Source organism: Anabrus simplex, chromosome 1 (genome assembly GCF_040414725.1).
Source record: "Anabrus simplex isolate iqAnaSimp1 chromosome 1, ASM4041472v1, whole genome shotgun sequence".
Taxonomy (NCBI): domain Eukaryota; kingdom Metazoa; phylum Arthropoda; class Insecta; order Orthoptera; family Tettigoniidae; genus Anabrus; species Anabrus simplex.
Genome location: NC_090265.1, coordinates 1,058,484,973 through 1,058,502,326, shown reverse-complemented (window position 1 = coordinate 1,058,502,326; position 17,354 = coordinate 1,058,484,973). Strand labels below are relative to the sequence as shown.

At 37.9% G+C, this 17,354-nt stretch overlaps 1 protein-coding gene across 1 annotated transcript in view; it reads right to left on the bottom strand.

Annotated features, from left to right (window-relative positions):
* The window catches only part of LOC136857962 (AP-5 complex subunit beta-1), a 185,897-nt gene that overhangs the window by 37,462 nt on the left and 131,081 nt on the right, over positions 1-17,354 (bottom strand). Inside the window, exon 14 of the mRNA XM_067137099.2 lies at positions 10,004-10,120. Within this exon, the coding sequence (XP_066993200.2) occupies positions 10,004-10,120 (117 nt within the window). The remainder of the gene's footprint in view (positions 1-10,003; positions 10,121-17,354) is intronic.

Genomic DNA, 17,354 nt, shown 5'->3' with positions numbered 1-17,354 from the left:
ATTCTCTCTCCCTGCTACAAAAATATTTCTTGAAGCTGTCTCTTATCATGAAAGCATCATGTATAGAATTACCTCCGTTGCCAGCTGCCAGAGGAATCATGTTTTCTTCTGTTAATTCCAAATAGCCAATAAAGTGTTAATTTGGGCAAGGAATTCGCTCATTCCGGAGAAGGTTGTGGACGATACAGGCTGACATCACAAGATCATCAACAGTTTCCATTGATACTGCTATAGGGGTGAAGAAAACCCTCCAGTACTGACACATAATCCGCTTCCTCTTCCAACAGTAGCGCACAGGTTGCGAGACATGTGCTCGGCAACTGATCCGCTTCGCAGCCTGGGAAACCACGAGCCTCGTAGCGTCATTGGGATGAAAGTACGCAACGTCGGCCTCGCACCTCGCATGCATCAGTTCTGAGAAACCAAGCCTTAACTCCCCTTCCTATAAATGAATATTTGCCCCAATTTGTCCTCTTGAATTCCAACTTTATTATCATATTGTGATCTTTCCTACTTTAAAGACATCACTCAAACTCATTCGTCTACTAGAGTCATTCCACGCCATCTCTCCGCTGACAGCTTGGAACATACCACTTAGTCGAGCAGCTCGTCTCCTTTCTCCCAAGTCTTCCCAGCCCAAACTTTGCAACAATTTAGTAATGTTACTCTTTTGTCGGAAATCAACTGGAACAAATCAAGCTGCTTTTCTTTGGATTTTTTCCAGTTCTCAAATCAAGTAATCCTGGTGAGGGTCCCATACATTGGAACCATACTCTAGTTGAGGTCTTACCAGAGACTTATATGCCCTCTCCTTTACATCCTTACTGAAACCCCTAAACACCCTCATAACCATGTGCAGAGATCTATAACCTTTATTTACAATCCCATTTATGTGATTACCCCAATGAAGATCTTTCCTTATATTAACACCTAGGTACTTACAGTGATCTGCATAAGAAACTTTCACCCTATCAACGCAGTAATTTAAGCTGAGAGGACTTTTCCTATTTGTGAAACCCTGTTTATCATCATACCATTGCCTGCTGTCCATCCCAAAACATTATCGAGGTCATTTTGCAGTTGCTCACAATCTTGTACTGGTAACTTATTTATTACTCTATACAGAATAACATCATCTGCAAAAAGCCTTATCTCTGGTTCCACTTCTTTACTCATATCATTTATATATATGAGAAAACATAAAGGTCCAATAATACTGTCCCATAATAACAGAAAGAAGCTTTATGAATTAAGTTTGACTTATGCTGGCTTAATAGGCTTAACACAGCTGAAGATATTGTTAGAGTAAACTCCCTAAAACCAAGTATCTGGCTAAAAAATAATAATAAAAAAAATAGACATGTGTTACTGTTACCCTGCTTGAATAGTTTTGGGCAATTAACATTTCATCCAATTCTAGGCAAATTCTGCTACTTTTCCACATGGCAGATGAGGAGAAGGCATCTCATCATGAAAGAAGATCTGGCATAACAGTAGAGCTCAGTGATGTTTCCGAGTCTTATGTGTTAAATGTTTGACATTATCTGTTTTCTTCTGTTCCCTCTACCCGCACTGACCTACAGTAGAGCTTCCCTCTACTCCAGTCATCAGACATATATCCTTCCACCAGAGACCAGACGTTAGGTACTAAAAAACTGTAAAATCGGAAGGCAAAAAGAGGTACTAAAAATCTTGAAAATAAGCACTATTATAACCACAAAAAAGGGCATTAAAAATAAGTACTATACATAAATGTAAATTTTAATTTAAATCCTTTCAAAAATAGTATGGTACAATTGGTTTTAATATAAATATGAGGGCTATTTTTAAGCAAGGACTTCTTTGCAATAAAATAAAAACTAGTGAATATTTTTGAGCAATTAATGTTTCATCCAATTCTACACACAGGTTCAGCTACTTTCCCCACACAGTTTCCACTCTTCTTCATACATTTGTCGTATCTTGAAGTAAGATTTTGTAAACCATTGTCACAGACATTTGTCGCTTGCAATGAGAGCCATGTCTGAACCAGTGCTTTTCACTTCCTCGTCAGTGTGGAAATGCTTGCCGGCGAGGATTATTTCAGATGGAGGAAGGTGATGATAGTTACTCGGTGCAAAGTCAGGGTTATGGGAGGGGAATTGAATTGATGCCAGACAAATGATTCAATGTGAGCTTGTGTTCGAGCTGCAGATAGAGATCTTGCATTGTCATGAAGCAACAATACTCTGGCAACCAGAAAGTCCCAGCATTTATTTTGAATTGCATGGTGAAGTTTCGTCAAGGTCGCACAATACATAGCTGCATTGATTGTTGCCCCTGATGGCATGAAGTCCACTAGCAGAACACCACGTCTGTCCCACAACATGGTTGCCACAATCTTGTGAGTTGAGAAAGTATGTTTGAATTTTACTTTTGTCAGAGATGATATGTGTCATCACTCCATTGATTGAAACTTGGATTCAGTGGTCACGTGGAACACCAATGTCTTGTCCCCTGTGATTATGGTGATTATGGGGTCCAATAACACATCACCTCCCTCATGGTACTGAGACAAAAATATCAACACACTGGCACAACTCTTCATTTCGTGTTCCTCGATCAGCATTTTTGAAATCCACCAATTGCACAACTTTTCTGACATAATTTTTAGAGAAACGTGTGGAAAGTGAAGTTCCAGAGAGGATGTTGTGAATCATCTGTTTACATGAAGGGTGTCAACCTATCACACAATATTATAAATGGCCAACCAGAGAGAGCATGGGTTGTTTTCAACATTCAACCAATCTTCCCTGAATAACCTTACCCACTTATGGACTTTTTATATCACTCACAGTGTTGGGGACTCTGGCAATGATTCTCTTCCAGTGGCACATTCCTTGCAGTCAAGAACCGAATAACCAATGTGGCAACAAGCAAGTTTTTTTTTTTTTTTTTTTTTTTTTTTGCGTCGCTTTGACACAGATAGGTCTTATGGTGACGATGGGACAGGAAAGGCCTAGGAGTGAAAAGGAAGTGGCCATGGCCTTAAACCATCTTCAGGGCTGCCAACAGTGGGGTTCGAATCTATTATCTCCCGGATGCGAGCTCACAGCTGCGCGCCTCTACCTGCACGGCCAACTCGCCCGGTCAAGTATGTTTGTGCACAAGGGATGCCAGTAGTCAATGCATGGGTGCAAAAGAACAAATGCACAGTATTTTAAAAGATATGGACAACTGGTCCTTAATTTAAAAATAGCCTTCATATATAGCTGTAACTTGCTATAAGAAATCAATATCTATGTAAAATTTACAGATGAGAAATATAAATGAAATTTCAAAACCTGATGTATGCATATACATTTTCAACACAAATAGGATGTCACTTGATCATCCCTTCAAACAATAAAGATGCAACCTGACCTTCAAGAACACGGCTGTCTCATTATTGCAGCGAGGGTGTATTGCAATATTTTGAAAATTAGAAAGCACATTTTAGCTGGTTTCAGTGTAATGATAATTTAATTTTTCAAGTACATAAACATATATAGGCATTATAAAAACAGGCAAATATACACAAAGTTATCTTTGCTGTAGACTGCCCCAAGACTCCGAAATGAACAAATGTTTGTATGTTATTTGTAGAAATAAAGCATAGGTATTTCGCCTAACACCCAGTCTCTACCTATCAGTTTTGGTTCACATATCACGTTCCTCGCAGTTCGGGTCACCATGTGTCCCGAAGCATGTTACTCTTATCCGTCAGTGCGAACTTCCCAAAACTCCGGAGTAAGTAATTACGTCCTAGTTACAAATTTTCGATAACTAATGGCAACATAGCGTTCCTATTGAAGTAACAGATTGAGGCATACTGCTAGTTTTGATCGGCCCACCGGTGACCACCCAAAGGATTTTTTTTTTTTTTTTTTTTTTTTTTTTTTTTTTGCACCTTTCATTCATATTGCTTCAGGTCACCCTGTGTTCGGATTATTGTCTAAACTATATTTTATACGAGAATCGCTTAGCACGGTTACGGTGAATGAAGCCTACAATATTGCTGCCTTCAGATGACAGAATGTTGTTCAATACGAGGAGTACCACTGTTCTGACATCTCGTATTCCTTTCTACATTGCTCTCAGGTAAGCGAGTATAAGTTTTCAGATTTTTATTTATTGGAGTGGTTATTGACATGTTTATTATCTTCCTTGGATAATATTTACAAGCGCCTGCATGTCCTTTTGTTTAGGCATGGAGCCTTCACATTCTAACACACTTGGCACGGAAAAGAAAGAGGTTTAGCACGGTACTGGATCCCAGACAAATTGCTCATTATTTGGAACAAAGTGATGACAGTGACGGTGATTTTTCTCAGTATCTGATGATGACCCTATGTACAACTTCCAAGATAGCCACTCATCTCCTGACACAGACAGTGACTCTGAAGCATGTGGGTCAGCTATTTACGGGGATGAAAATCTAAATTATAACTCTCCAAGTCAGATTGTTGGTGATGATGATGATGATGTAAGTGATGACGATGTGCCAAGGTGGGGACCGATAGGGGGGCATGACATTGGCATACCCATTTTTCGTGATAACACACAAGTAAACATTGTGACTAATTTTGATAGCCCTTCTGACATTTATAACCTGTTCGTAACACAACTAATTAGGCAGACTATGGTAACCACATCAAACAGATTTGCTGCATAGAAGTTAGCAAAGTGTCCATTGAAGAAACGGGGACGGTTATCCAAATGGATTGATACCACGGAGGAAGAAATGGCCAGGTTTTTGGGGACATTTCTTGCATGGGATTAAATTATGTCCCTGAACTGCCACTTTATTGGTCAAAGAACCCTTTATATGAGAATAAGGTACTAAAAGCCATTATGGCTTGTGATCTCTTCCTAGCTTTGCTCTCCTGTTGCCATTTGTATAATAATGAAGCCCCTAAGGAGGGAAATAAAAGAGTGTACAAAGTTAAATCTCTAGTAGACCACCTTCAGGAAAATTTTCAGAATACCTTTAACACCTTGGTAAAATGTTGTAATAGATGAGTCTATGGCGCTGTGGAGCGGGAGATTGCTTTTCAGGTAATATACTCTGAACAAATCATATTAGTATGTAATTAAACTCTACAAAGTGTGCACATAATATGGGCATACATTTGATGTAAGAGATTATCAAGCTGCAAGGGACAGGTCACGCTGAAGCAGTCATTATGAAAATGTGTGAACCATTGTTGGGAAAAGGTCGCATCTTGTTCACTGACAATTTTTATGCAAGTGTTCCACTGGCACAGAATCAACTGAACAAGAAAACGCTTCTCTGTGGAACAATTCGTCCCAATAAAAGCGGTCTCCCCAATAAGCGTCTTAAAAGAAGGGGGGGAACTTGTGGAGCAGAGAATGAAAAGGGGGTCAAAATAATTAACTGGATGGACAAGAGGAGTGTGTTGATGATATCCACTGTACCTGATCGTGGCAACATTCTGGAACACATCAGAAAAAGGAACAGGAAAGGAGATCCAATTTTGAAGCCAAAATCTGTATTGCACTACAACATGATCAACAAGGGTGTTGTTCTTGGTGACCAAATGTTGTCATATTACACTCCATTGAGAAAAGGTGTCAAATGGTGGAGAAAACTTGTTATTGAACTTCTCCTGGGGACTGCTCTTGTAAATGCCTGGATCATACACTGCAAGCGCAGTTCTGGAAAGAAAAAAATCTTTCTGTCATTTCAAGGAATCTCTTGCCTTCTCTCCATGTTGGTACAGTACAGCTACATCTTGTACACCTCCAACAAGGAACAGGGCATACACACTGGGAAAGTGGAAGGACCAGCCAGAAAAATGCAGCGACACTGCACAGTGTGCTATAAGAACATATTTGCACAACATGGTAAGGAAATTGCTGACAACAAAACAAAGAAGGTGGTGGCATTCTGTGCAGAGAGAGTATCCAGGAGCACGATAAATGTGTACTGAGTGCTTCAATGAAACTCATGTGAAAAAGATCCAGTGAACGTGTAAACCGCAACAGCAACAGTGTTTGTGTTATATTTCTTCTGAAAATCAGTCATTTAATTTGATGACTTTTGTGAAAACTATAGGCAAATGATGTTACATTTTTGTTCCGTTTCAACTGTAAATAGCTGTTCAATTGCTTTTTTTGTGTCTAGTAAATATTGTTCTTAATTTATATTCTTTGTCTTTTGTGATAATATTTTGTTACTAAGCATATTATGAAAATAAATAACATAGGCCTATCTATATTCCAATAAAAACAGATCAATGAACAAGAAACTAGTATTTACTTCTGGGGCCATTTCTGGATCACACACTTGTTGAATTGGAAATTTACTGCAGAGGTAAATACATTGGAATGTCTTCTCAACAATAACACACACAACAAGTGCACCAGCATTGTTTTGGATTTCATAGTAGGGACTATATACGAAACTATTCTTCAGAGTGATCAAATACAAAAGGAATTCAGTTGAAACCATCAAAGCAATTGAGTATCCCAATGGAAACCTGGCCAGGAAAGAAGAGGACATCAGAGAGGTTCTGAGGAATCATTTTGATCACCTATTGAACATGACAGAAGCAGATCAGAGAACAAAAGAACCAGCTGTTGAAACCTGCACAGAGGTACCTCTCATTACATGGGCAGAAACAGAAGCAGCCCTTAAGAAGATGCCGCAACGGAAATCCCCAGGAATCGATGAAGTCAGCACGGACATAATTAAAGCAGCAGGAGTCCAGGGTTTACAGTGGCTACACAGAGTGCTCAGTGCAGTTTGGAAAGATGGAAAGTTACCTACTGACTGGAGCAAGGGTGTCATTATCCCCCTGTTTAAGAAAGGAAATTGCTGGAAATGCTCCAACTACCGGGGTCCTTTCTCGTGAGCTTAAGATTCTTGAGAAAATCTTAGCAGATTGCGAGTCATCTTAGAGCCACTGTTTGAAGAGGAACAGTATGGCTTCAGGCCTAACAGGTCCACAACAGACCTAATCTTCAGTGTCCGTATGTTAATGGAAAAATATTGGGAAAAAGGCAAAGATATGTTTATGGTTTTCCTTGACATTAAGAAGGCATATGACAGCATTGCAAGAGAGAAGATATGGGAATGCCTGACAAAAAGGAATGTGCCAGAGGGACTGGTGAGGAAAGTTCAGATGCTGTATGAGAACTGTACCAGCTGTGTGCGATTCGGTGATGGACATTCATCCTGGTTCAAGACCGAAAGTGGAGTCCAGCAAGGCAGTGCACTATCCCCATTACTGTCATGAATGACATAATGAAGAACATCAAGAAAACTTCTGGTGAACTAAACGCAATGGCCTTTGCTGATGATGTTATGATCTGGAGAGAAACTGAGGAACAAGTAAAGTTGAGACTCAATGAATGGAAAGTTAAGTTCCAGGAGTTCAATCTCAAGATCAGTGAACTCAAAACAGCAGTGATGGCAATAAACAGAGAGGGACGACCAGCGAACATCATTCTAGAAAACCATCCACTAGAAAGTGTGGAAAGCTTTACATACCTTGGCAGTGTAATATCTCAAGATACACTAGCCACAAAGTAGGTGGCAAATAGAGTGCAGAAGAGCTCTCACTTTTACCAGCAAGTATGAACACTCTTCTGGGATCCCAAAGTACCAACAAAATCAAAGCTGGTGATGTTCAATCAGTACTTCATACCAATCTTAACCTATGGTATTGAAACCTGCACTCTCACTAAGAAAGACTCATCAAGGTTGCAGGCATCTGAGATGAAGTTCCTTAGGTCCACAATTCAAGAAACCAAACTGGACAAGTTGAGGAATGATGTGGTTAGGAAGGAAGCTGGGATTGTTACATCATTGTTAGATCGGATCAGCATGTCCAGACTGAGGTGGTTTGGACATGTAATGAGGATGGAGCCAACAAGGACAGCATGTGTTAACTTGGAACAATATGTGGCAGGAAAACGGATGGTGGAAAGACCAAGAACCCACTGGATGGACATCGTAAAGATGGACATTGCAGATCGGGGAAGGACACTGGAGGACGTCATTAACAACAGAACGTATCTCAATAAGACAGAATGGAAGAGGCTCAACAACTACTCGGGAAACTGGAACTGTAAAATGATGATGATGATGATGATGATGATGAGTAGGGACTAAACATAGTCAAATTCGTCAGGTCACCAATGACCTGAACCGATAATAACTAACGGCAGCATCGGGTCACCGGTGGGCCAATACGATGTAAAATTAAGTCATCAAAATTCACTACTGCAGGGAATGTAATCTTCTGTATATAGTGATTTAAAAGCATAGATACAACAGCACAGCTCAACATTTTGATAGGGAAGATATAGTGTCACTTCAAATTGTTTATTATAATGACCGATGGTATTATTTGACATTAATTAATTATATTATCATGAGCGCAACAAGAGCAGGCACGCCGAGATACTACAATGAATACATACTTGTGTATGTGTGTATTCTATGGACCAGACACTTGAATATGATTTTTTTGCCATGATGTTGGGCAGTTTGTGATCTTCATTTATTTGTGCGCACCTCTTTGGTCAGGGAGTTAGTTACATCTTGCCCTCAGAGATGAAGATCATTACGTGACTGTATGTGTTTCTGTGTTCAGTGTGATGACAGCATGTTATGTGCCATGTATTTTTGATGATGATGATGATGAAGATGATGATGATGTAGGGAGAGGGTGAAATCTAGTATCTGTGTATAGATTATTTCTATACCACGGCATCTGCTCAAGGCTTAGTGTCGTCATCCAATGGACGAATCACCATCAATAGTGGAATATGCCCTCATTCCATAAAAGCACTGTGGAGAGGTTTAGAACCAAACCCAGGCTTTAGGCACACAATCTAGTGATTAGGTGTTATATACCACTACTTCTCCTACCCTGCTGGCAAACAGGACTCGAACCAGCTAACCATGGTGTCAGATCATAAGGACTTGATGCCTGAACAATCACAGCCAGCAGGCTGACCTGTGTTTATAATGATGATAGGTGATCATGAGGGCAGTGTGAGCAGCATATAGAGATACAACTATTAATACAAATTTGCTGAAATGATGTTGGAGGTCCAAGAACGTCATGACAGATTAGTAAATGGAAAAAATGAATAATGGAGAAACATTCGGTGAGAAAAGAAGCAAGACCTTGGTGATGACAAGAGGAAAGAGAAAATGAAAAGATGGAATAACATTCAGAGACAAAGATTTTAGATTCATAGTGAAATCTAGGCTGAATAAGGAAATAAGGTACGAGGATACCATATTGAATTTTGTTGATAACCACAAATTATGGAATTAACTATGGAATAAAGGTGGACCAATGGAAGATAAAGAAATAATGTACAGAGCATATTACACACCTATTATGTTATACGAAGATGAGACCTAAAGAAGGATGGAAATTGTATGAGGTGACAGAAAGGAATTTCTGAGAAGTATGTTGCAAAAGACAGGGAGAGAAAGAATGAGAACAAATGAAGACATTCTACAGGAAGACATGCAGGTGAAAATTTGGGATATAATGGGGAAAAATAGAATGAGGGAAAATATTAAAAGGAAAAATGGAAAAAAGAAAGACTGAAACAATGAAAATGAGTAGAGGAAAGCTGATCTAATTACAATAAATGGGCTTGATTTGCTACAGCATAAGAAAATGGACACTGATCTGGAACACAGTAATGGAAATGGAAAACAGCAATATTTTTCTTGATCCAGCTGATCCAGCTGAATCTAGATGAGGTGGAATGATGATGATGATGATGATGATGATGATGATGATGAACAGAAGGATAGTAACCCAATAGCTCTGAAATTCTTGAACTAACTCCAAAATGTAAAACACTTCTCTTATCAGAAATGTTCAAACCATAGTAGGCCCAAAAACTGAAACCACTCCCAGGAACACTACATGTAAAATGTTTCTACATCTCAACACAAATATTTTAAAAATCTGTAGCATGGATTTACCTTCTAGAGTGTTAATTTCTTCATCAATGTCTTCTGCGCATTCTACAGAAACTCTAAGCAGTAGTTTAGTTTGTGCTGCTGTTGATTCTACATACTGATAGTATACTGCTAATACATCTGCAAAGGAACACAAATATATCAAGAAAGTATATTCCTTGACCTTAAAGAATGCATAAACTAAGATATTTTTAAGTTTTCTCAACATGACCTTCTTACTAAGATAGAAAGAGTAAAGTTTCCATCAATGATTACAGTGTTACTATAGTCAATGTTGCAGATGACAGCTAAGTCATAGATATATTATATAATATTATATATTATATAATATTATATATAATATATATATATATATAATATATAAATATTTTCTTTTGTAAAGTGATAACCGTCAATACGGAATGAGATTCATAACTTGCAACAGTGTACCTTCGACAAACTTACACAATACCTTGCACTCAGTCCTTTCTTGAGAGACTGTACATTTACCTTAGATAACTAACAAAGTTTGCATTCTTAATTTTGTATTTTGCTAATGGTTTTACATCACACTGTCTCTGACAGGTCTTATGGTGATAATGAGATAGGACAGGGCACGGACTGGGAAGGAGGCAACCATGGCAAACCATATTTAGGGCTGTTGACAGTGGAGTGACCTAACAACTACATGACACAAACCACACAGCCAACTTGCTTGGTCTTAATATTAATGAAGTGTCTTCCAAATTAGGAATGCTGTATATAATGTTATTAAGAGAACTTTAAAGCTTTATGTGGCCAGGTACACGCGAGCACAGAAATGGTGTCCCGGTATAAACAAAGCATGGTATACCCCCACCTCCACGCTTAACACATTGCAGCAGGTAGACAGCCCGCTACAAGACTGTTGTGATTGAAATGGGCACAGTGGTGGATGTATAGCAATACACACACTGTGCCTTCGGCACTACCCGTTCACTCTCTCCCCTCTTTTTCGGTACTAGAGTGGCCTTCGACACTACCCCTTCACTCCCTCACCTCCTTTCAGTACTGGAGTGGGGCAGTGTTGATTGTTTACGTCGGGACACCATTTCTGTGCTTGCATGTACTAGCGGCAGCAGTATAATTATAAGCATACAAAATACTTTTCATACATCGATCACAAACTTTCTTAAAGTATTCAGTAGAATAATTTATATACAGTTAACAGTTATGCATATATCAGAATAATGTCAAATAGGTCTTATTTGGTGTTGAGTATGATGACTAAACAAAGCCGAAGGTTAAGGCACCTAAAAATCAGGTTAGGGTGGTAAACCAGATTGTCAACTGATGACCCAAACAACAACATAAAAGGAAAGTCTTGATGAACTAGTGATGACATCAACTGTATAAATGAGAATTCAAAGAAATAATGGGATAGTCTTGGCATAAAAAGAAAGGACAAATGAACATAACAGGGAGCCACTGAAAATACTACAAAGGAAAAAAGAGAGACATACAGGGAATTTAAATATCTCTCAAGATAAAATTATCAAAAGAAAACAGTAATTTATGAAACTGAAGTACAGTACAAAGGAAATAGAGTTTGGAATTTTTTTTTTTTTTTTTGCTAGAGGCTTTACGTCGCACCGACACAGATAGGTCTTATGGCGACGATGGAATAGGAAAGGCTTAGGAGTTGAAAGGAAGTGGCCGTGGCCTTAATTAAGGTACAGCCCCAGCATTTGCATGGTGTGAAAATGGGAAACCACGGAAAACTATTTTCAGGGCTGCCGATAGTGGGATTCGAACCTACTATCTCCCGGATGCAAGCTCACAGCCGCGCGCCTCTACGCGCACGGCCAACTCGCCCGGTGGAAAAAAATTAGAACACAATATTTACAGACTGCAATTATATAAATACAAATTTATTAAAAAAACAAAATGTGAAGTAATTCCTTTAGATAAAAGGTTGCAGTACATTCAAAACCTAAGGTCTTAAACAGCAGATCCCCTTGAAATCCAATTTTCAGTACATTGCAGTGTGAACTTAGGAAGTATTAAACAAAAAATTAAGAAAAACATTAAAACCTCAGAAGAACATTTAATCAACTTGTAGCTCTTTAAATATGTAAGCAAATCACTTATGGACAGATCAATATAAACTTCCTAAAGTGATCTGACTGGGGGACAGTACATTGAGAGCTGGAGGAAGTTTACCGTCATTCCTAATTTTAAAAGAGATCTGAAAAACTGTTATAAATATGGAATGGATTGTTATGTCAATAAATATTTTTTATGTAAACATATTTTCAATAATTCTTCTATAAACACTTATCTTCAAAAATTCTAATATAAATACATAAATTGTTATTTTTCTTTATTCTATTTTTTCAATTCATTCCAGGAACTAATTTCAGATACCATACACATTAATGAAAACATAATGTGAATGAATTTCTTTTATAAATATATTGCATCTTGACCTTGACTACATGAGCCAGTTTGCTCACTTGCTCACTCACTCAAATGTCCATCTCTCTCTCTTCTCTCCCCTCCCCTCTCGTATGAAGGAAAACCCTAGTTAATGATGAAGTAATGCATTTGACTAAAATGTTCTTCAGTCATTGGCTTGCCTTGATTAACTCAGACCACATATATAGTATATTTTATGTAAGTGAAAGTAAGTGTTCATTTTTGTTCACAGCAATATGTTGCTGAATTTAGTGGAATTTTTACAAGTGATGGGAAAATTCAATTCTGTTAAAAATGTGAGAAATCTGCCAATGTGGATCTGAGATCTGAAGTCTTGCAGCACTCAAGCGGTATTAAACACAGAACAGCTACTTCAAGTGCAACCTCTAAAACAAATTCTTTTAGGTGAAGGAACTTCCACTTTACATTCCCCATTTTTGAAAAGAATACTATATCTTACATCTGATATTCCTCTATATAATCTGAAAATCCCAGAGCTTAGGAAGTTTCTTAAAAAATACACACATTTTGAAACACCAGAAGAATCAACATTAAGAAAATTGTATATCCCTCCATGTTACAAAGAAATACTAGGAAAGATCAGGCAAGAATATGAAAATATATGAAAGCATCACCACACCCTTGTGCTATAAAATAATGAAATAATTTCCAAGCGGTATTTTCCGTTAGCAAGTAGAAGAGAACTGTCAGCATCGAATCATTTAACAATGGCTATCTTATTTAATGAATCTCTGCAATTGTTATGGTTGAATGGGGTCAATCATTTTTTACTCTTCCTTCGAGATGCTTCTTTGTATACAATGAAGACAGCAGAGAGACTTTCTGTAAGTTTCTCAAACATGTTACATATAACTTGTATAGTATTGTACGTGTTTTACATTGACTATGTAAGCAGATACAGTACAAACAGTGTTGGGTTAAAATAGCTCACTGTTGCACTGAGCAACAAAGACTTTCTCCTTTCATCACAAACCAATGTTGTTGCTCGATACTGGGGACCATTCAATGTCACAAGAAGACAGTCTGGCAAATTTCATTAAAGGAATGTTACCGACACACAAATTCTCAATTTCACCAACATCATCTTCCCCTTCTAAAACTTTGACAACTTTACACATAGTATGAAATCCATAATACCGTATTTTGGAAACACTTTCATCTCTGCAATGACTAATTTGATATCATGTGTATGTGGACAGAAAACATTGCTTCTCGGGGATCCTGTGAAATAGGTTAATGCCTACTAAAAAATTTGGCTGATAACCATTTAACACAAAACAAAACAGAACTCTTGTTCTTTTCAGATTCTTGTAGCGGCCAAAATATGAATATGGTTATCTTCATTCTGTATTACATTTTGGTACATACTGGGAAGTTTGATGAAATAAAACATCTGTTTCTGGTGCCTGGCCACACATTTTGGCAAGTGATAGTGATTTCAGAACGATAGAGAAAACGTCTCGACAAGTTGATTATGTTGCCATTAATGCTTTCACGGCCCGTACTTATAAACATGATACTGTATAGGCTTTTGGGCTTATGCCGTGTCAAGAAAATAAGGTGAAATTATTAACGTTTCGCAGAGAACTGGGTTCTGCGTCCTCAGAAGAAATCTCGACTGATCATGAGAAAGGCTTCTTAAACAATGACACTTTGAATTTGGACGTTATAATAGAAGTGGAAATGGTACATTCATTCGCCACCAGATGGCCCCCAGGACATGGCACAACGTTAGCGTTCGAAGCAGAAGCTGACCGAACCATCAAATCAGACTAAGCGGTTCACATAACATGTTTGCATAATGTATGACAGAGAGAGATGTATGATATAGACACAAGCCTGGAATGAAACATCTGGCGATGAGGAACGTACAAATTTGGAAAACACCGAGACAAAATAACAATAGTGAAGGGACAGGGAAGGGAACTACCTACGTAATTTCTTAATGGCTGGCAACCAGGTATTACTTAATTGATAGCCGGTGTCCCTGTTGCAATTGTTAGTTCTCTGCGAAATGTTAAGAATTTCAACTTATTTTCTTGACATGGCACAAGCCCAAAAGCCTATACTGTATCATGTCTATAAGTTGATTATGTTTACACTCGAACAATGGAGAAGGGACCAGGTCAAAGAGCCATTTACAGTAGAGGACATGGAATGTGCAGACTTCAAGGATTTAAAAAACACTCTTAAACATTGTAGTGAAGGACAAACTAAGTGTTAAGGGTAGGAAAGTACTGAGTAGAGAAATAACAATAAAAGGTTGCCTCTTCCTTAAGTTCTCATACTCACATTCAGAGTCACTGACAAAAGTTCACATTTTCCAGAAACAACCTGGGAGGCCAAAAAAGAAGAAAAAGAGGAAGGTGTTGCTTACAAACAAAGTCCTGAAACAAGCACTGGAAAACCTGACTACTCTGTACCCATCACCGAGATTTGCTGCGTCTACTGCCATACATTCCAGCAGTGCATCACGGATTATATGTAAGCCTCAAACCAACTACTAAGAAAGTGAATGAAGATCTTCACAGTGAAAACCAAGAAGGGATAAAAAATCCTAATTTGCAGTATTATCTTCTTTGCATACAGCATTATTTTTAAACTAATATAATTTTATTAACAATTAAACTTAAAATGTTATTCTACTCTTAATTTTCTGATTTACACTGATATGTAATTAATTTTAAAAACTATAAATTGATATTTTAATTTTCAATTTTGTTGTGTGTTTTGTATAATCAAATAAAACCTTATTTATCTCGAAACTTTGTTTTTGTTGGTAAGCCCCCTTCTCTTACTCAGGCACTCAAATGTAATTTTCAACAGATATGTTCTGCATGTGCCAAACTTATGAAATAAAGACATCAGTCAGATAACTTCTGCTGGTGTCAAGTTCTTCAGCTGTATTATTGATAAGTTATTTTTTTTTTTACTAGTGACTTTACGTCGCACCAACACAGATAGGTCTTATGGCGACGATGGGATAGGAAAGGGCTAGGAGTTGGAAGGAAGCAGCCATGGCCTTAATTAAGGTATGCAGATGACATAATTGTTTATAGAGAAATAAACAACATTGAGGATTGTTCAGAATTACAAAGGGACCTTGAAAGTATCCAACAATGGGTTGAAGAAAATAATATGAAGGTTAATGGAGGCAAATCAACTGTTACAACTTTTACAAACAGGAGCTTTAAAACTGAATTTGAATATACTCTGGATGAGGTAGTTATCCCAAAAGATGGCAAGTGCAAATACTTAGGTGTGAGATTTGAAAGTAATTTGCACTGGAAGGGTCATATTGATGACATTGTTGGGAAAGCATACAGATCATTACATGTCATAATGAGGCTACTTAAAGGATGCAACAAAGAATTAAAAGAAAAAAGTTACTTGAGTATGGTTCGTCCATTATTGGAATATGCAAACAGTGTTTGGGATCCTCACCAAGAATACCTAATAAAAGAAATAGATAGTGTGCAGAGGAAAGCAGCAAGATTTGTAACAGGGGATTTCAGGAGAAAGAGTAGTGTATCAGAAATGTTAAAGGAACTTGGGTGGGAAACTTTAAGTAAGAGAAGGGAGAAAAGTAGACTTACAGGATTATATAGAGCCTATACAGGAGAAGAAGCATGGGGAGATATCCGTGAGAGGCTTCAGTTGGAAAATAATTATATCGGCAGGACTGACCACAAATATAAAATTAGAAGGAATTTTAGCAGAAGCGATTGGGGTAAATTTTCATTCATTGGGAAGGGTGTGAAGGAGTGGAACAGTTTACCAGGGGTAGTGTTTGATCCTTTTCCAAAATCTGTACAGATATTCAAGAAGAGAATAAACAGCAACAGAGAATATAAATGAAATGTTAGAGGGCATTCGACCAGTGCAGGTTATTGTATATAAAAAAATGTGTGTGAATAAATTAATTCCATCCCCTGGTCTAAGGAGTTTGGACAGCCAAAGTAGGGGACTGCCTGTAGGGGTGAAGTACAGTGGGGACTTCGAGGGCCCTGGGACCGCTACGGTAGCTGTGAAGGCCCTTCAGGAACTCTGAAAAGTGGTGGCAAAAGGGGCTCTGGTTAAGACGCAGCAGGTCGTTATGCTACTTAGGATCCAGAACGGGTAAAAAAAAAAAGTAAATAAATAAATGCAATGTAAATATTAATGTTATACCAGTTGTATAGTATCATTTGAAGTAATTCCACATACTGTATATCAGTTGACTATATTTGTAAGTAGGACAGGATATATTATAAGTAGAATTTTGTAAACAATATAAATTTATTAAGGATGAGCTGTGTGTTTAATAGAAAACATTGTTAGCGTAAATTGTATAATATTGTATTATAGGAAAAATTTTCTTCTCTTGTTAATTTAATATTTAGTGCTTGACAATAATGTATTTTAGTGTACCATTTGCCACCGAGGTAGACACCTCATTTGCAAATAAAGAGATTTTGATTTTTGATTTTTTGAAGGTACAGCCCCAGCATTTGCCTGGTGTGAAAATGGGAAACCATGGAAAACCCTCTTCAGGGCTGCCGACAGTGGGACGCGAACCCACTATCTCCCGAATGCAAGCTCATAGCTGCACGCTCCTAACCGCACGGCCAACTCACCTGGAATTGATAAGTTAAGATCTTTTTACTCTCATACGAACATCTTAAGTTAATACGATTTTGACGCTATGCAGACCTATTTACAATATTGCACTATGCAACTATTTACAATATGCAGCTACCTATATAGGAAGGTTGTAGGACCAAACCAAATCCAACTACAGCCCAGAATCTCTTCTTAATGCTGTGAAAATGGCAAAGTCAGGAAAGCTAAGCATTCTGAAAGTGTCAGAACAATATACAGTTCCTTACACAGCTTTAAACAACAAACTTAAGAACAG